Source organism: Apostichopus japonicus, chromosome 16, assembly GCF_037975245.1.
Source record: "Apostichopus japonicus isolate 1M-3 chromosome 16, ASM3797524v1, whole genome shotgun sequence".
Lineage (NCBI taxonomy): Eukaryota > Metazoa > Echinodermata > Holothuroidea > Aspidochirotida > Stichopodidae > Apostichopus > Apostichopus japonicus.
Genome location: NC_092576.1, coordinates 17,867,559 through 17,887,976, shown reverse-complemented (window position 1 = coordinate 17,887,976; position 20,418 = coordinate 17,867,559). Strand labels below are relative to the sequence as shown.

Genomic DNA, 20,418 nt, shown 5'->3' with positions numbered 1-20,418 from the left:
CCCTGTCTAAAAAGGTTCACCCTTGTCCACCAATCTCTGACATCAAAGTTCTCATGCAACATGTTCTCACAAGAAACAACCTCACGTTCATGGACAAGCATTACCTTCAAAGACACGGGACTGCCATGGGAACCAGGATGGCTCCTTCCTCTGCTTGCCTGCTTATGTCTAGTCTTGAAGAACGCATGCTCAGCACAGCCCCTGCCGTCCCCTTATCTGTTGGCTCTACATTGATGACATTTTCTTCGTTTCGACCAGTGACGAGAATAGCCTGCTCACCTTCATGAATCACATCAATTCTTTCCACAGCACCATCAAATTCACCTCTGATTTCTTTCGCCAACGGGTTAACTTTCTTGATGTAACTGTTCGCAAGGAACACGGTTCTCTCTCTACAGACTTATACACCAAGCCCACAGACACACACCAGTATCTCCATTCTTCAAGCTGCCATCCCCGCCATTGCAAGTCTGGATATGCCTACAGTCCAGCACTTCGTCTCTGTCGAATTTGCTCTAACAATTCCTCTTTCATTTGCCATACAGATGCTTTGGAAAAATACATTACTGCCAGGGGGCATAGTGCCAGAAGGGTGCATGAAGCTATTCAGAGAGTCCGCTCCCTTTCCAGTTCATCTACTTTGGCAGTGAAGAACAAAAAGGGGCGAGATTGCAAAAACAAGCTGCCCCTGGTTGTTACTTTCCACCCAAATCTTCCTCCTCTTCAGAAAACTACCTCTAGCAACCACAACATTCTCCTCACTTCAAATAGACTCCAACGAGCCGTCCCTGAAAAACCTATCATCGCCTACAGACGACCACGCCACCTACGAGACCTTCTTGTGCGTGCTGCTGTTCCACCTCTAACTTTTAACCTTACACCGATTAAGCATGGTACTATCAAATGTGAATGTACTTTGAGTTGCATCATCTGTAGCCACCACATTGTTGAATCCAATTCCATCACCAGCCACAGAATGCAACTCACACACAAGACTAACGATCACATCACCTGCACAACCACCAATGTCATCTATCTGATCTCTTGTAGAGTTTGCGGCATCCAGTATGTTGGCGAAACCAAAACCACCCTCAAGAAGCGATTCTATGGACACAGATCTACAGTCAACACTATGAAGACTGAGACCCCAGTTGGAGAACATTTTAACCTTCCCAACCATACCATTAACGACACATCTCTACGGGGATTGAACCCCTAGGTAGCCGTCCTGACCTAATAGGAATCAGCAGAGAGAGACTGTGGATGCAACGCCTTCGCACCATTCAACCTCATGGACTCAACATTCAGGAAGGACATGACTTACTTTCCCTCTGTCCCCCTCCTTCTCCACTTGTTCCCTCTTACCCCTCCCTAATCACTCCTCTTTTCACAGCTCTCTCTTCCACCCCCTTTATTTCTCTCCACACCTTTCTGTCTTTGTCCTTCTCCAGTTTATTCAACACCCCGTTCCTTTATTCCTCCCTTTGTCCCTCCACTTTTTATATCCTACCTCTCCTCTTACCCTGTTGCTTTCTTCTCTCCATCCCTTGTCTACCAATCCCCTTACATGTATCTCATTGTGTTCACCGTGCTCATTAACCTGTTTGTATTCTGCGTTTTTTTTTTGTCCCTTCTGTGACTGTTACTTGTCATTTAGCCTCTGAAGAAGATCCTGCTGGGATTGAAACGTCAGGCCAACTTACGTTTACACAACTTAATAGTTTTCTTTTATATACACGAAAAACCTGCAACTACAAAACCCACCATCTCTAAAAATACTATTGTGTGTTCGGCTCCTGTTATGTTATGTTATGCTATGTGTTACAGCCATGCAAGTTATATATACCCTAACATGCATCCATGTGTGACGTCATGGTATATGTCGAATCAATGAGTCTTACAACTGAACTAATAACGTAGAAAATTGTTATATGATATGCAACATTCGTACAACCCACTATCAGAACCCTTCAATTAATGTATGTAGTCTATATACATAGCATATATTCTATTCAAACAAGTTCCATTCGAAGGTTCTTTTCTGACATTTTGTAATTCATTTCGGAATCCATTTTGTAACTCATTCGTAGAAGACCTGGTGTACGTAAGTCTATATTTACTGTTTTGTTGGTAATATAGTACTTCGCCTCCTGTGTCCTATACATTACAGCGTTAGATGATACAATTAGAGTATTCATTAAAATGGATCGTTATCATTTTGCCGGATTAATACCTTGAGCGACGGCAAGCTGATTGTAGATCGGAAAGGTCAAATATGTACTATTGTCGGGTGCGATGAAGGTGAAAGTTGGTTAGATGTTAATATTTAATGGAGGGGTCTTTGTTACTGTAACCACATTGAAGTTATTTCGGTCACGAATAAGCCAGTTCGGTTTTTGGTCCTTTAAAGTAGCTAGGCTATAGTTATGAACAGTACTTAGGAAAAGAAATTTAGACTAAAACCATCACAGATTAACCGGTTGTCAAGACTCACGTCTGTTCCGGACGTGACATAGAATACTCAGAGTCCTAGACAGTGATTGGTCAAATTGAACAGCATGTTAAATATACTGTATTCTCGCCTAGTTTACGAACATAGGGTTGATTACGAAGGTCTAATGCACGATAAATCTAACAAATAAAATGTACGTCTATCATTGCACAAGTGTAACACTTTCCGGTCTATTAAGAACTGCTCGGTCAGTTTCCAGGCCCTGTTTTATCAACATCCAAAACACAAAATATATATATACACCATATACGTCCTGAGGAAATTTAACTTTGGAAACTATGACTGTGTAGTGTATAATGCGAAGCACATTCGGGCGAGCTCGACGTCACCTAATAACACTGAGTCGTTTCGGAAAAATACGGTTAACATTTGTTGCTTACTAAACAAATTACAGCTATCTTATTGCTTTCTCATGTGGCCGGGGAAGGTGATCCAAGTGGAGGATGGGCCTCCTTTTGAGACATTATTGACAATAAAGCACGATCAGTTGCAAACTGGTGTTATATTTTGCAAATTTCAAAGTAACCTGTATGATGCTCTTGAATACATGTTCCACAAATACAGTATCAGCAAGGTTTCTTTTCTTCTGAATTATTGGTGACTGTCCAAAATCAAGATGGCCATGAACCCCCAGGGACCGTCCAAAATCAAGATGGCCATGAGCCCACAGGGACCGTCCAAAATCAAGATGGCCATTAGCCGTCAGGGCTCTACACAGTGTAGATAGATCAATGAGATGACTAAGGGCTACGTATTAAACACTTGTACATGTGTGCAAACAGACACTTTCCACCTTCAATCCCATTATCATTTTAATTTACACTTTTGAGTGCACAAACAGAAGTTGGTATCATTTTGGTTGTGTTTTAAAGATTATAAAACAATAAAATTTGCTCAGTAACTGCAACTGAAACTAAATATAACATGTACAAGTATTAATTAGCACATTTTAACACACTTGCAGTGTCAGTTTCACTTTTAACTGCAGTCTATTTAAACGGCTTCTCACCTTGACTAAACACGGGTTAATAATACAAATATTTCCAACACACAACATTTTGCAGTGTACATTTCTAGTAGTTTACATTGTTGTTTATTGTTCTTGGACTTTTTTTATTTCATGTCTGATAAATGAACTTTATTATGGAACAAAAAGTTCAAGAAAAAAAAGGGTCAACAACCCATTAAAGGGGTTAAAAATCGCTCACAGAGAAACGTCTGATGCCGGTAATCTGACCTAGTTTCGAATGAGGTGTAACAGAAGTGTTAGAAACCACCATCGATACCAAAAAAAAATACACACAGCTTGCTACCGTCGGTAATTAGACACTAGTGTACCATCAATACATACAGCTATGGTCAATACTCACAACACAGTGTGCATAGCAGCGATTGACATGCCAGGTCCAGTTGAAAAGATAACAAGGTATCACTATTAGTACACTGTCTGCATTTTGTAGCAACAGAAATTAAACTTTTTCAGGTGGCCGCACGCGCTTTGGGGGAGTCTTCAATGCATTTAAACATGTTAATGGTGTAGTGTAGTGTACTGTAGAAAATTCTGTGACACTGTGACAAGATTCGACCTCCCATGAGTTCTGATGTAGACAAAACATCATCCTTCATGGAAACATGAGTTTAACAAACACATGGATAACTTCAAGAACTTCCCAAGTCTTTGCTCTTTGTTAGGATCCCCTTATTTTCGTAGAGCTATCTCAGACAAATCTGGAAGCTCTTTAGTGAATGAACCTAGATAGCCAAATTGTTGTTAAGGAATCTCTTACAGTTAGGACTACAGTAGTTACCAGTACACAGTTAGGCCACACATAGCTATGATTTGTCATCAAGAATAAAACTGTTTTGCCTTAAAAGTTTTATAGAAACTGTATGACAGTATGAGTAACGTCACATACTTCCTTGTTTATGTGCGAAAGATGAAAACAGAAATCATGTATCAAACATACTGTGCCTGCCAGTACTCATGATTTCATTGTGAGACCTTAATGTATAGTTAAATTTACCTACATATAGTAATATGTTGGGATCGGCAAAGTTGATATGCATAAATCTCAAACTTGTACGACAAGTATGCAGATACGCATAGAGTTGTGGACATTTCCAACGCGAGGATGCTTAACAATGTTTGAATCAATCAGGCGCTCGCAGAGCTTTATATAATATCCTAAAGCAGGCTTAGCAGAGAGGATACATACATTTCCCTTATATAACAAGACATTAACATGATAAAACAGGCCAATTTACTAGCTATATGTGAAGTTGTGGTACCTACGACCTCAACTCGGACTCACGTTTAAGTTTGGATTAGTAATGTTACTTGGCCCTTTTGTCAAATTAACGTTAGGATTGGTTCCACGAAATAGTTACAAGACACGCTTCTAGTCCCTATGTCAAATTAAAATAACCTACCTAAACAGACGTAAAGAAACATCGTATTGAAACATTGTAGACAGAATTCCCGAATACTTCCAGTATGTACTTAAAGGTCAGTGGAAGTGTAAACTTACATTTTTGAAGGTCACTTTAAGTGCAGCGGATTGATTTGAAACTTACATAGATGAAAAGAGTGTATTTCATAACCCCAAGTGTCAAATTTGAGTTTCAAACTCATTTCGTTTTTGTGTTACCTAAATATCCGGGTCCCTTGACGTCAAGAGGGAAACGAAATGAATGTCGCTATTGAGTTTACAGAGTAATTACTGATTTTTCGTTCCTCCATAGGTAAAAAGTTCAAGTTAATGTTTTCTTTAAAGTCAATGAATGCCTGCATCTATATATTCTTTAAAATTCGGTAAGTTTTCATTCAAATCAGATTCGCCATTCTTAAGTGGCAGAGTTTTGAAAATGTATATTTTGCATTATCCTTTGCTTCCCCCCCCCTTGACGTCACAAAAACATTACGTAATAGTAAATCTGTCTAATTTTCACACTGCATCGACTAAATTTAGTCTGGTGGTTGGATTTTCAATACTAATCAGAAGGAGTCAGAATCTTCAAAGTCAAGTCTACACTTCCACTGACATTTAACAGTGACAACTAGTGTATTTTCTGTTATATTGGCCCGCTATCTTGATAATAGGTGACCCAAGCAACGTATCATGACCATCATCTGTTTCAGTGACCCCGGAAACACCCGAATTGACCCCTCATTTGTTCATTTCTGATTTTTACAGCCAGATATATGACATTTCTTTTTTCTTCTGGCGGCCAGCTTGGATTTTGGTGGCCATCTTGAAAAAATCGGAACCGATTAAGTGGGTTCCACGGATATAATCGCTATATAGGTCGAAAAGAAACTCCATGCCAAATTTGGTACTTTTGTCCGGCCGGTAACGTTAAATTTGCTAAGCCATCTGACTATAAACCACACTTATCGTATCAGAATATAAAAAATTTCTTTCCGAGTCAAGTTTTTTTTTTGGGGGGGGGGGGCAGAGGGGAATGGGTGGTTTACTGTTATGGGGAAATCGTCATAGTCCATATGCATCGTTCTTCTCTTTTCTATTTACTGCTGAGTAACCCGGCAAAAGTTGAATAAAAATACTGAGCCAAAACAGGCGCGTATCTAGGGGGGGGGGTGAGGGTGGTTGTTGGGGGCGCGCCCCGGGTAAGTAAAAGAGGAGAAAAAAGAAAGACGAAAAAAGGGAAAAATAGGGGGGAAAAGAGGAGGAAGGAGAGAAAGGAAGGGGAAAAAAAGGAAAAAAAGGAAAAAAGGAAAAAAAGGAGAAAAGGAAAAAGGAGGGAGTATAAGAAAAACGAAAGACCCCGGGAAGAGAAAGAGGAACAGTGACATAATTACAGCGTTGATCCCTATTACTGTATATACACAGGGTAGCCAGTGACGGTTCGAGGATTTCGGAAGGGCGTGCGACTAACCCTACCCCTTACACAGACAACTCCATTTTTGATGTTTCCATTTTCCTCTCACTAATGTATACTTTATATATATATATATATATATATATATATATATATATATATATATATATATATATATATATATATATATATATATATATATATATATATATATACACGAACCCTATTTCTTACGTGCACGGTTCATTGGTTTGAGCCTATTGTGGCGACACTTGGAGATGAATTCAGATCTCTTATTGAGTAAATGCGGGTTTTTGGACAGGAGGATACAAAGCTTTTCATCAATACAGAGGTTACATTGACCGGATCTACGCATGCTGGTATTGGAATGCTTAAGTACGCTCCACTCAATAACGAAGGGGGCACCCTTACGCTTCAGGTCCCATATATGTTTGGAAAGCTCTGTTTCTTTCTCGTAACGCTCATGTCGGAATGACTTACTGTGGTTACTGTACCTTTGCTTAAAGGGGCCACTCGATAGCCCTATGTATGATTTGGTGTCATCACCAGTAGTAACATCGGCCCTATATATTACACTGCTCACCAAGCAATTCCCGTTGAGGGGGCAATTAAGTTTTTCTCTACAATTGCATATGCGTTGAGCCAGCTGCGGTCTAAGCTCATTTTGTGATAAAAGCCGGTTATTATGGCTGTTGATGATTGATCGCATATTGCCCATACAACTGTAACTCAATTTCACGTTGTTTTTGTTGAAAATTTTGTGGAGCTTGTTTCCTTTCGGGAAGTGCTTGGCGAGTAGTCTGAAAAACAATTTCCCCACATTAGATTTGACATTACGGCTATAAGGTGGGTTAAACCATATTATGTTCCTGGTACGGGGTTTATATATATATATAAATATATATATATATATATATATATATATATATGTATATATATATATATATATATATATACGTATATATATATATATATATATGTATATATAAATATATATATATATATATATATGTATATATATATATATATATATATATATGTATATATATACATATATATATATATATACATACATATATAGATATATACTATATTTGGTCTATCATAACGCGTGTTTGGAAGCCTTAAAAAATTGTACAATTGTGGTCTGAAACCAACTGTGGCTAGTCTCGAACTCGACTGACTCGTCGGGAATTTTTAGCTAAAAAGGCCTCCTAGATCATTGGAAGTGACACTTCCCAGGCCTTGTAAGCTGCTCTAAAGTTTTCTTAACATCATTTATTTTAAGATTTCATGTCTTGATATGGTCATCAAATAATAATCAGCAGTTATTTTTTTATTTTTACAACGTTTAAGCGACCACAAATGTGGGAGAAGCCCGCAAGGGCTTATGGATTACAACTTACACGTCGGGTGGCTTCCAATTCAACATTTTTACTCAAATTTTGGAATCTTTTCAATTTAGAAAGTCATTTCAGATGGGAAAACCGTAGATTTATCTTGGATGAAAAACCCACCTTACTATGACCCGGCCGGGAATAGAACCCCGAATCTCCCGATTGCTAAGCCTCATTGCTTCAAATGCCACCGCCTTTATCCACTCGGCCATAGCACCGGTTAGTTTAGTTTAGTGAAATAGAAAACAAAAACAGTCCGGTAAGTTACTTTGAAATATTATGACATATCTTTTGTGAGTTTGACACCGGCATTGACATTTTTCGACAAATCTGCAAATTGCGCGTGGAAAATAAGGAAAGAATGACTGGGATTTCAGCCAAGTAACATACTGGAATGACCAAACTATATGTCAAACTGACATCAAAGATTGCGTCTGAAATATTATTAGGGTGATAGAATGATTAGCTGGTAGTTCTCAGCAATAGTATTGTCTCTTTTCTTGAAAATTGTTTTTTTTTAGCGGTTTCAAGAGCATCAGGGTACGTCCCAGAAGTGAAAACCCGATTGAAAATTGTAACAGAGTATCGAAGCAATGACGCGAGCAATGATATGAGAAACCTGTCTGATGTCAGCATTCTTTATCTTTTAACAACCTCTTTGGGATTCCAGTATCTGGAAACCACCTTTCTATAACGGTATAGTATATCTCACCAGCGACTAGCCAGGAATTTGAAGGGGGGAGCACATTTTGTGACTGATATGGAGAGGGGTGTAATATTGAGATATTTTTGGACAATTGAAGGTCCTTAGATGCGATCTGGTACAATGTTTTCCCAGTTTCATCATAATCATATGATATCATAATATCAGCAGATTTTGTTTCCTGTTAGATAGGCAATATGTATTTTATTACGCAGTGGCCGACCGTAGGCCTGTAATAGGCTATAGTCTAAATTTAGGCAGACGCTCCCCTGCTCCCCCTGGCTACGTCCCTGTAGCTCAATAGCTTGTTTGATCAGTTAATGCGCACTAGTTACATGATCCTGATTGGCCGTTTGTATTAGTATTTATTTGTATGTTAGGGATTAGGGTTAGTGTCAACCAATGAGGGAAATTCGTGTAAACCAGTGCGCGTCGACCCTGTTTTTTTCTTTCTGTGGAGACACTACATAACATGATAGTGTTGCTGTGTTTTTAAGCCGAACTAACCGACCAACCACGAGAAAGGATAGGATATGTATAGCTGATAATAAATTCATGGAAAATTCATCAAGTCAATGTGATTATGCCTAGACAAAAAGAGAAACAAAAGCAAAGTTTGCCCGAACAGTCGAACAAACAGATTCAGTTTTAAACATTATGTGTGTTGTAGTCTTGTAGAGCAGGAATTATATTATTCGACGGTCGTTAACATGCGTTTTCAGTACAGCGCGACCACTGTAGATGTCTTCTCGGCCTATGCGCTAGGTCACGTCAGGTTTTCCAGCAACTATAGCCTACTGTCGGTCCGCGGTCGAAGGGTCGTTCATGAGTGTTCATCATGGAGATTCGAGACCATTCAGACCAATAATATATTTTTCGCACATGTAATTGTTTTCGACACCCAAAATCCCTGTGGGAGGGTGACTGGGGGAGACAAGCTTTCATGGGGGCTGTCGCCCCCTGACACGCCACCCCCCCCCCTTGTGGCTACGCCACTGATATCTAGCGATATCTAGGGATGAAAATCCCAAGATATTCCCTACACTGAAGGCAGATAGAGAATTGAAACCTTGTGTAGCGAGCTTGAAACTGCGTCTTTCGAAATGAAAAAAAAAATGTGGGCATTGCACAATAAACAGCTAAAAGTTACTTATTTCAGTCTCATTTCAATCATTCGAATTTGTAAAGCAAACAGCAAATATCACATCATATCAGTGAGCATGAAAATGGTGTTCCAGGATGAACACCCTCCAAACTGTCTATGTGTGAAGTGTTCGGTTTCGGAAATATCTGGTACTTTTATTTCCTTCAACGTACACCGATAAACTGTGTCTGAATTTTCAAAAATTCCCTCACCAACATTCTTCATAATATTTGCTTCTACTCGTGCAATTTTGACCAGTCTGTCAGGGATTGAAGGTTTTTTTTTTTCTATATTGGTTGTCCATAAGATGAAATTTTGTGCAGTGGGAATGTTTTGAAGTGAATTTATCCACGAGGAAAACCTTGAAAAGTGGGGCTGACGGGTATGGTGGGCCGCGACGTAGAATCACCTACAAAAGCAATGATCCAAAGGAGATGCGATGAGGTCGAACATGATGTGTGACTGGTGATAATCTTCAAAAAGGTTATGGAGGGGGAAAAACTGTTGGGGAAAACTTGGTTCTCAGGTAAAAGGATACATCTGGTTGGTCATTTTCAAGCCCGGGAAGTGCCTGTGATCTGGGCGACTATCAAAACCAGAAATTTTATTGTACGCTGGGCGCAAAAACCAAGCTCCGCTTAGATAGTAATTCGCCCCCCCCCCCCCCACCCGGATTAGAAAATCCTGGATACGCGCCAGCAAAACTACATCCTTATTCCAATGACAATATCTTAAGACGACTACAAATAGCGTCTTCTCAAACTGAATCATAAATTGTCAATAGTGAAAGAAGATACCACACAAACAATGCATTTCCGCCTATCGGGTTTTATTGCAATGATGCTTCCAGATAACGATAATGTACCACGTTTGTATGTTACTTTACTATAACACACTCGCAACGTAAGCACGGTTCTCACCAATTGGCAGGTTTTACTGAGTGCGAGGACAATATTCATTATGACTGGTAAGTTTGTAAATAGAACAGAAATAGTGAAGACTTTGATAAAAATAGTTATATTTGAACTCCTTTATGAATATAATATCGCAAGACTGTTTATTAAAGCTGAGGAAATCAAGTGTAGTTATTTACTTATAATACATAACTGATACCACCTAATATTGTATATATTGCACATATGGTATACAATTACACAATGACAGGCCTTGTCCAGGGCAAAAGTCGAAACCTTGTGTATTTGTATGTATGGTTTAACTACAGTGTATTTGTATTTGCAACTTGTGAAACATTCGAGGTAATTAAAGAGCATGTCTCTTTACTTCCAACTACCTTAGTATATTACAGGTACTGCATGCCATAATAGATAAGTGTGTAAGGTATATATTGCAATATCTTGTATTAAGCATACACAGGCACGTAGAGAAACTCTCTCAATGCAACCGTTTAAAAACAGTTTTAATTCCATGCATGAAATTAAAACTGTTTTTAAACGATGGTATTGAGAGAGTTTCTATACGTGCCTGTTGGCACACCCCAGACGCCTTTGTTTCATGAATATATTTCAAGCATTATTTGAAGTCAAGACACATAACCTCTCTTCTGCCTCCACAACTGACTGTTTCGTTCGAATATTTGACGTCAATTATCCACCTTAGAAGTGAATGTATCATAACATGAATGCATTCTCGTTGATTAATATTGCATAAGTGTGAAAGCAATTCATCCTAGTTCTAAACAATCAACTTGAAAATATTGATAATTACAGTATGTGTGCCAATGTACATCTAGACTTTACATTTGCGTTTTGTCAAAAAAGAAAACGGTCACAACTTGTTGGGGGATTATTTTTGGATAAAATGTTGTAGTAACGTTCAAAATACATATTGTGTAACAATCATGACTATGTTAACCTGTCTTTTGCATGTTTTAATAATTGAATTTACACTGAAAACTCATACTGTAAGATTACAAATGCATAGCTCACTCTTTTTACGTTTATTCATAATTTAGGGATTGCTTATTATTTTGCTAATGAAGGATGATTACAATTTAAAGGTTCAACAATATCTTGTTTAAAAAGGCCTAGTCTTAACGTTAACGTTTGGCTATACAGTACAGTACACTACATTGACTGTTAACGCAGCACTGTACGTGTATCACGTAGGGCATTGCCAAATCACTTACACATACATTTTGTAACGTAACAAGTTACAACGGGATGGGCGCGGTTGGCTAAAGAACAATGTTTAAAAGTATTGGCATCATGCATGCTACCGAGCCTAGGAGTAGGAGGACCTTTTTGGTCGTAACAATAAGTAACACTGCATTTAGTTTCTAAGACGGAACAATATGTTTGATCGTCAGTATGTAATCTCCGGTCGTGAAAAACACCGATTTGGGAGTGAAACTCTAACCTTGTATGCCGGAAACTATGTACAAGAGGTCGACTTTGTTTCCTCTTATGAATCCTAGAATTGAAAAGGAAGTTTTAACTGAATGATTCCTTGTAATATCATAATAAGGGGATATACAAACTAAACCACTTCCTTAGGCTTTTTTCCCTTTCTTTTAACGAGACATTAACTGCACCATTAACACGCCTGTAGAATTGATTTTATATATATATATATATATATATATATATATATATATATATATATATATATATATATATATATATATATATATATATATATATATATATATATATATGATATATATATATATATAAATATATGATATATATATATATATATATATATATATATATATATATATATATATATATATATATATAATTACTGACTAGTCAGTAATTACTTTTCTTTGAAAGATAAGATCCCCATGGCCCTTAAAGCCAATGTCATCTATTCATTTGAAGGTTCCTGTGATAAGAACCAAACTTACGTCGGTAAGACTAAAAGACATCTGGCTACAAGGGTCAAGGAGCACTTATCTGACAAATCTGCAATCTATGAGCATATCACTCACTGCATAGACTGCCGAACAGCTAACATCACCAACTTTAGTGTCATAGACAGCGGCTATACAGACTTTGAAATTAAAATTAAGGAGGCACTGTACATCAAGAAACTCAAACCCGTTTTAAATAATCAACTATTTCAACATGGATCGTCATTTATACTCAACTTATTTGAGAACCTCCTATATCTTTGAACATGGATAGTCATCATTAATACTACAACTTTCGTATGCACTATACATAAGTGACTATATTATTATCTATTTCCTGACGAGGAAGATGTGTGAAATCTTCGAAAACGTTTGAATATACACTACTATGACTTTCATCAACTGTTTCGTTTTATTTTGTTCGTTTATCTGGTTCTACAAATATATGATATCAATTTAGCCGTGTTTTGTTTTACTAATTATGAACTAAAACATATATCCATTAAATATTATAATTAACTCCATGTTTCCTGGCCCGTAACTGATCCTGTTATTGACTTCTGAATTAAATGCCAAAAAAATATCAAAACCAGAACAAAGACGTTGTGAGTGAGTGATAATCATCAATAATATCCAAGGTTGATATTAAGCGTTTAACTTCAATTATTTTGAAAGCACTCATAGTAGATGTCTGTTTGTATCCACTTGCTGCAAAGATGAACTTTGGAACACTGTTAAAGACCAACTATGGAGGCAAATTTTTTGGGGGGGATTTTCCATTAATTTAGGAGTTTACATACCCATAATCAACATGTGTAAAAAATAGTCATCGAAAACCTACTATAACCCATCAAAAAACGACCACGAAAATGGACATTTTGGGTAGTCACGTGACATGAACCTCTGGAATGTCTGAAAACAGAGATTGACCCAAAGGAGTCTCTGGTCACCGTGTGACGTCATTGTTTGTATACCGCGAAAATCAAACGCTGATATAGGCACTGTTTGTACACAGATAGCGATCAATTGTACTGTTTTTGACTTCCAATTTCGAGCGTTTGAAAAGCTGTTAGCTTAAAACAAGGACACATGAAGGTTAACAACTAGTTTTAAGACAATTATAAGCAGAAATTTTAGTTAAATTGGTTATTTCATTAGCAAAATTTCCACTCAAATGGAAGCATCTTTTACATAGCGGAGCGTCAATAGGTCCGTACGGTACAATATACTGTAGAACATGCAAGCAGCTTGGCGATTCCGTAATACAATTTGATCGCAAGATACCGTAAACTGAACAGAAGAATAGACCTAAAAGATGCCTTATGCGTGATATGTGACGGGAAAATGGCTTACGTTACTGTCAACGAATTACCAAAAAGACACTAAACATAATCGAACAACTACGAGAAGACGCTGACCCGAATCGACCAGGGTAGCATATACATGACTAAGCTTCAGCTGAACATAGTACTTACTCGTTTTAATATCCAAAAGTACAAACACAGAAAAAGTATCCTTTCAATAAACAAAAATTAGCAGTGAGTATCCAAATCCACGTTTCTCGTTCAATCCTGGGCGAAATACTACCGTGACTCTGTGTAATTCCATAGAGTTGGGTCTAGTTGAAACAGGCCTTGACCAGTTACATCCCACAATCACAAGACAGTCACTAACGAAATAAAACGTCCGATCGCTACATAGTACCGTTTTTATTCAACTCCTTGGACCATGCAGATGCCGGAATAAACATAACGGGCAATATAACACAATGTATCACGAACTCACGATACTGGAATACAACAAAGGAAATAGATAAATGCGATGAAATCCTATAGCATGACTATACATGCTGTGAGCCATACATGTACTAACAATGCTACCCTATAGGCACGGTATATACACGGTCATCTCTTACGGTAAATATTATACTGTCAATTGCGTGATATAATGTTACATGTAAGGACGTCCAGAGCTTGTTAACGGTCAATTTCACATTAGCTATGTCCGGCCATGGTCCGACACAGCTATCGACAGAATATAACTTTCGCAGAATGAGACATTTGCAGCTTACACAGAGGCAGGGTCATGCATGTGGACTCATGGGCATGAGATACTCCGGGTGCTGAAAAATCTTTCCGCGTGGATCTCAAAAATTGATCCAAAGTCTGCGGCGTTTTACGTCGGTTCTTTTACTCGGAAACCTAAAAAAGCTGATGCTTTTGTTGGATGAGGTATAACTTCAACCTCCAACAACACAGAATTGTGGCATTTCGGGGGAAAAGAAGTAATATCATTGATGTTTTTGGCAGCTCAAGTATACAACTTTACACACTAAAAGTATTGTTGTGAGTGAGGTATACAAACAGTGACGTCACATGGTTACCTGATGTCTTAGGAATGTTTCAGGAATGTCTGAAACAGGTTTCATAAAAAGCTGACTTTTCTTCCTATTTTTCACGTATTTAACGTCCGAAATTGGTAAAGTTAATTACAGCAATGTAATTGGAGTGAGTTAAGGATTACATACATGAAAAATGGTGGGATTTTATGTTCATCGAAAAGTCTCCATAGTTGGTCTTTAAGCAGTTGTCATATTTTTTTATGTATTTCCATACACGAGGAAAGATGTCTTTGACAGTTCAGTTAACAAATGCACGGAAACAACGTTACCACTCAACTTTGTCACTTTCAGATCAACAGCCTCCTCCATATGATAACAAGTCGGGAACTCCGCCTCAACAAGGTTACCCACCTCAACCAGGTAACCCGCCTCAACAAGGTTATCCGCCTCAACAAGGTTACCCACCTCAACCAGGTAACCCGCCTCAACAAGGTTATCAGCCTCAACAAGGTTATCCGCCTCAAAAAGGTTACCCACCTCAACAGCAGCCACAGCAAATTACAGAGGTACGTATAGGACTGATGTTAACATTGGAGAAAATGTAGGCAGCGCCACAAGCAATGATAATATCTTTTTTTTTTATAAATTGTATCATTTAGTGGAATGTTCAGAGACAGATTTCCTACGTTTGGTATTAGAAATATTGTCAAACATGATCACAGCATATTTTTAATCCCTATCTCAATATACCGACTCATATGATTTATTATACAAAACTTAATATTTCCACAGCTTTATAATCACGCTGCCGACCTCAGGTCTTGTTTAAATAGAGTCTTTTCAAAGTTCTGTACCAACTTTCCAAGCATACGTAATTATCAAAGGAAAAAACGGAGAGCCAAACGTTCCATTCAATCGAAACCTGAAATGAGATGTCAATGTTATATAAGAATATCATCTTTAGCGTATTATATATCTATTAGGAGTTAATTGACGTTGATATTTCGAAGACAGGGAAATGGAAAGAGAAAGTTTGGAACCTATAGGCGCCATTCCTTTGAACAGATAGCCGTGATAGTCTACTTATCTTGATGAAAATACTTTAAATACTATAAGAGCAATTAATTTGAACATTTATGTGAGATACGTTGAACATATTGTCGCATTTGTTGTAACTTATAAGCGTGCTACTGGTACGATACTCTACACATTTATGTTTATGTCTTTTCATCTTTTTCTCTATCTTCGGCAAAAAATATGACTCGCTAATAATTACGTAAGTCGCCATACTTCTGTTATTCTTTTAACTGCTGATATTTATGTACACATTCCTACAAAACACTTGACATCTCAATACAGTTTTCAACAATCATGGAACGTTTGGCTCTCCTTTATAAACAACAACAACGGGATTGCAACCTATGTCATGTTCTAGAGCTTGCGTTATTATAGTCCTGGGCTCACTAAGGGTATAAATGAAGCTCTGTTTTATTGGCATTTTCTTACTCCATACCAGCAGAACACGGGCGGGTATAGGATTTGAACATGGAGGAATGTGGACCTGGTGTCGTTGAAAGCGAGCGGGAATGTGGGCAAGTGTGTGTGTATGAGATCATACCAATATTACTCAACATTGGTTATTTATGACATCATAACACTGTTACAGACATGATTCTGTTATGATATACTAATGGCCGATAGTACCCCGATGTGATTTGTTATATGACAGTTTGCTATGCAAAGTTGCTAATCTTGCTATATTTCCCGTATATAGGTCAACACTGTCGCTGCCGCCACACAGCCTGCTCCTGTCACAATTGTTCGTACAACCCAGGTACAACCTAATGACTATTTGGTATTTGCAATTCTGGTCACCATTTTCTGTTTCTGGCCTACTGGTATCGTGGCTATTGTATTTGCAGCTAAAGTAAGTATTTTACGAGGACCATTGCCATTCTAGCATATTTCTGGCTAGTACAGAATGATCAGATTCATAACCCTATGTTTGGTTTCCTACATTAAATACCTCCAGTGTTGCACCTAAATATGCTAGGAAAAATGGTCACCCATTGCTGAAAAAATTGTACTGCCTCCCTCGGGAGGTATCACTAACACATCTGTAGTTGTCACTTTTAACATGAAAATGTCTTAAAAGGTCAGACCCTCTCATCTCCCACCGCTTCCTAAAAACTTAAGCAAACCTTTATTACATGTGAATAACTCTTCATTACCAGTTCAATAGTAATATAATCCCATATGATCCCAGTATATATTAATCCGCTGGCGAATAGTATGGTGTCATCATTTCATTTTTGTAAAAAGAAACCTGAAAATTGGCCCCTAAAACCAGTCTGTTTTTTTTTTTGTGTGTGAAACTGGTAGTAGGAGGGGAAGATTGGTTAATGCAGGAGCGTAGTCTACCTTCGTAGTGTCATGGGGGGGGGGGGCAAATTTTCTTTGAATGTTATTATATTGATACATGATTTTTCATTTTTCAAAATAGTGTCATCATCGTTATCATTTTAACCACATTTGTTTGTACGACTTTGCGTGCGTGTGTTATATATATGTACGACATCTACCAGACAGTTTTTAAGGGGGGGGGGGGGAGAAGGTACATGTTCGCATCATAATTGTAGATACGGCCCTGTGTGATATTAATCATATAAAGCAGATCCATCATAGTACGTGTGTGCAGGTATACGCAGGTATATCATATCTCAGTGAAAGCTATACCCGTCTTCCTTTTCAAGTGATCAAATGTCTCTTTATACTTTCCATGTTTATTTCTTGACAAGGTGAGAAGCCTTTTCAGTAGAGGTGACATACAAGGTGCCGAGCAAGCCTCTGCAAGCGCTAAGTTGTGGACGAAGATCTCCCTTGGTATCGGTATTGTTTGGATCACTGTTTACGTAATATATCAAATTATAAACATCGTCGCCGCCGCCATCGTCTACTCCTCCTGATGACGTATGGAAGGAAAAGGAATAATTCATTATTTGCTCTTTTTTCTCTCTCTTTCTCTGTTCATTTTTATTAAACTATACTACTCAGATGTTACATATTTGTTTCTTAAAGCAAAACAAATGATTAAAGTTAATTTAAAATAATGTAGTTGATTCAAAATAGTTAGACTGAATATGAACTAGGTTATCTTATTGACGATCTTTTCAAATAGCGATATTTCTAATATTTGGTGTTAATGATTTATTTTACCATTATAACTGAGTGTCCTCAGATAAAATAGTCATCGGTCTTAACTCATTTGATCAACTCTATACACATTGGCACCTGCAGGGCACAACATATTGTACTCTATTTTCGAACACGATGTCTTCCAGAATCCCCTACAAATCTGTAAGCAGCCATGTACTTCATTCTAACGACTTCCCTATGTACAGTATATCTTAAGTCATGTCCCTATATACCGATATCATTTCATATTCACAACTTGAGAACATAAACAGACGAACGACATTCTAATAATTTGTATATTACTGAATTCATCGAATGCCCTTTGTACAGTGATTATGTACCGAAGGTCTGGAAGGTCTGTGATCGGTCTGGAAACAGTGTTCAAAATGACTTAGTCTATACTCATTATATATTTCTAGTTTATTTAGTATTTTATCTCTCTTTTTTTACTGTATGATGCAGTTGCCTTTGTATTTCTCTAACTGTGTTATTATTACAGCGATTTCTGTATCGTACTATTGGATTTTTTGCTCTTTGTTGTTCATATAACGAAAAGTCAATATAGAAAGAAAAATTCATTTGCACTTGAAGGCCGAGAAAAATAATGGAAGTAAGACTTTAACATTTGTTCATGTCTACATCAACTACATAGAAAATTTAAGACAAGTTAAACCAAGAAAACCAATCCTTTTCTCAGTTACAGTCCAACATATTTCTTTGAAATACATTGTAAAGAAAAATGATGTTTATAATAATTAATGCTACCTTTACTGATGGGAGTTCCGTTATTTGCTTAACATTGAAAATGTTAGTGTATTTATCTGTCTGGGTGAATGTTTATGTGGAACAGACAATACTGAAACCATCGAACAGGAACGTCAATGGAACAACAACAATTCAAAGGAACACTGCAGTAAACATTCAATATTCTCTTGTAAGGATTAGTTGTATCCGAACACGTCAAATAACATTTACGTTATGGATGACACGATGACTGGAGTAAACGATCGTAGATAGATTAACTTTCGAAAACACAGCCAGACAATAGAACATTGTTAAAACTATTAACGCTTATAGGATTACAAACGTTTGTAATTAATTTGATCAAAGACCAATTTCCAAGATGACTAACTAATGATGATTTACTAAGAAATGATATTCCAGAGAGTCAATATTAATTACAAAGAATTTCTCCAAAGATTTCTCTCCACAAGTAGAAAGTTACCATTAGGTTTAAATATATCGTTAACAAGTATGATATCCTTCTGCATCCAAAGTCGATACTTACATGGTTTGAATCTGTGTGAATGAGTTGTGTGTTTTTGCATGATAATTGACAAAAGATTAGGATTCGAGTTTATTCTATTAGTATTTATCTGTTTTTAGTTTTTTTTTTCATGTTTCACAGTGTGATGTACAGTTGCTTCTTTAGTTTGTTTAATTTTTGTTATTACAGTGTTTTCTGATAAGTAAATGAGGTTGATTCAAGAAGGAAGCGCAAAACGAAAAGAAAAACTACACTTTTCATATTACCACCATGATTACATTGGCTATCCCTTTGAATAGTTTCAATTTTGTATACTAAAGTTGTAGGTCAACCTTGTATGCTAACAGTATATGCCAACCTTGTATGCTAACCTTGTATGTCAACCTTGTATGCTAACATTATATGCTTACGTTGTATGTCAACTTTGTATTCTTATCGTGTATGCATACCAATTAATTCAGTTGATGTCTGTCAGTTCCGCACTGTCGCGAATGTAACTTTCAGTTTTGCTTTCTTCATTAAGACTACCGATGCTCTCACCTGTTGAATACGGAGATTCCATTAATAAGGATCTGTTGTTGTATATATGCTAACGATGTATATCAACATTGTGTGCTAACATTGTATGCTAACGTTGTATGTCAACCTTGTATGCTAATTGTGTATGTACACCAATTAACTCGTTGATGTCTGTCAGTTCCGTGCTGTCGCGAATGTAAGTTTCAGTTTTGTTTTCTTCATCAAGACTACCGATGCTCTCACCTGTTAAATACGAAGATTCCATAGATAAGGATCTTTGGCTGTATATATGTTAATGTAATTAACTTGCATGTTATGTTATTCATTATATTCAAAACCAAAGCGTGGTACATTCCAAGCAGACCAAGAATACAATTTACGTGATGCAGTTCTCTTTGCGTTGTCAGTCAATTGAGTTATTTTTTAGTTGTAAGGTTTGTTCCCGGGACCGACATTACATTACCGACCTACTAAAATCAAGTCGAAAAGAACGTATTAAAAACAAGCACATAAATTAGAAAAATTTTACTTTATTCATCTTAGTAATATATATTAATTACTATTTAAGTTTTTAAGGTTTGCCTTCTTCATGAAGACTACCAAT

At 37.3% G+C, this 20,418-nt stretch overlaps 1 protein-coding gene and 1 long non-coding RNA gene across 2 annotated transcripts in view; one reads left to right on the top strand and one right to left on the bottom strand.

Annotated features, from left to right (window-relative positions):
- Nucleotides 1-20,418, bottom strand: part of LOC139983553 (uncharacterized) — a 32,406-nt gene that overhangs the window by 2,660 nt on the left and 9,328 nt on the right. The window lies entirely within an intron of this gene.
- LOC139983539 (uncharacterized) lies at nt 10,421-20,208 on the top strand. The gene is made up of 4 exons (XM_071997162.1): nt 10,421-10,584; nt 15,185-15,399; nt 16,608-16,760; nt 17,632-20,208. The coding sequence occupies exons 1-4, from the start codon at nt 10,578-10,580 to the stop codon at nt 17,797-17,799; spliced, it is 543 nt and encodes a 180-aa protein (XP_071853263.1). The 5' UTR covers nt 10,421-10,577; the 3' UTR covers nt 17,800-20,208.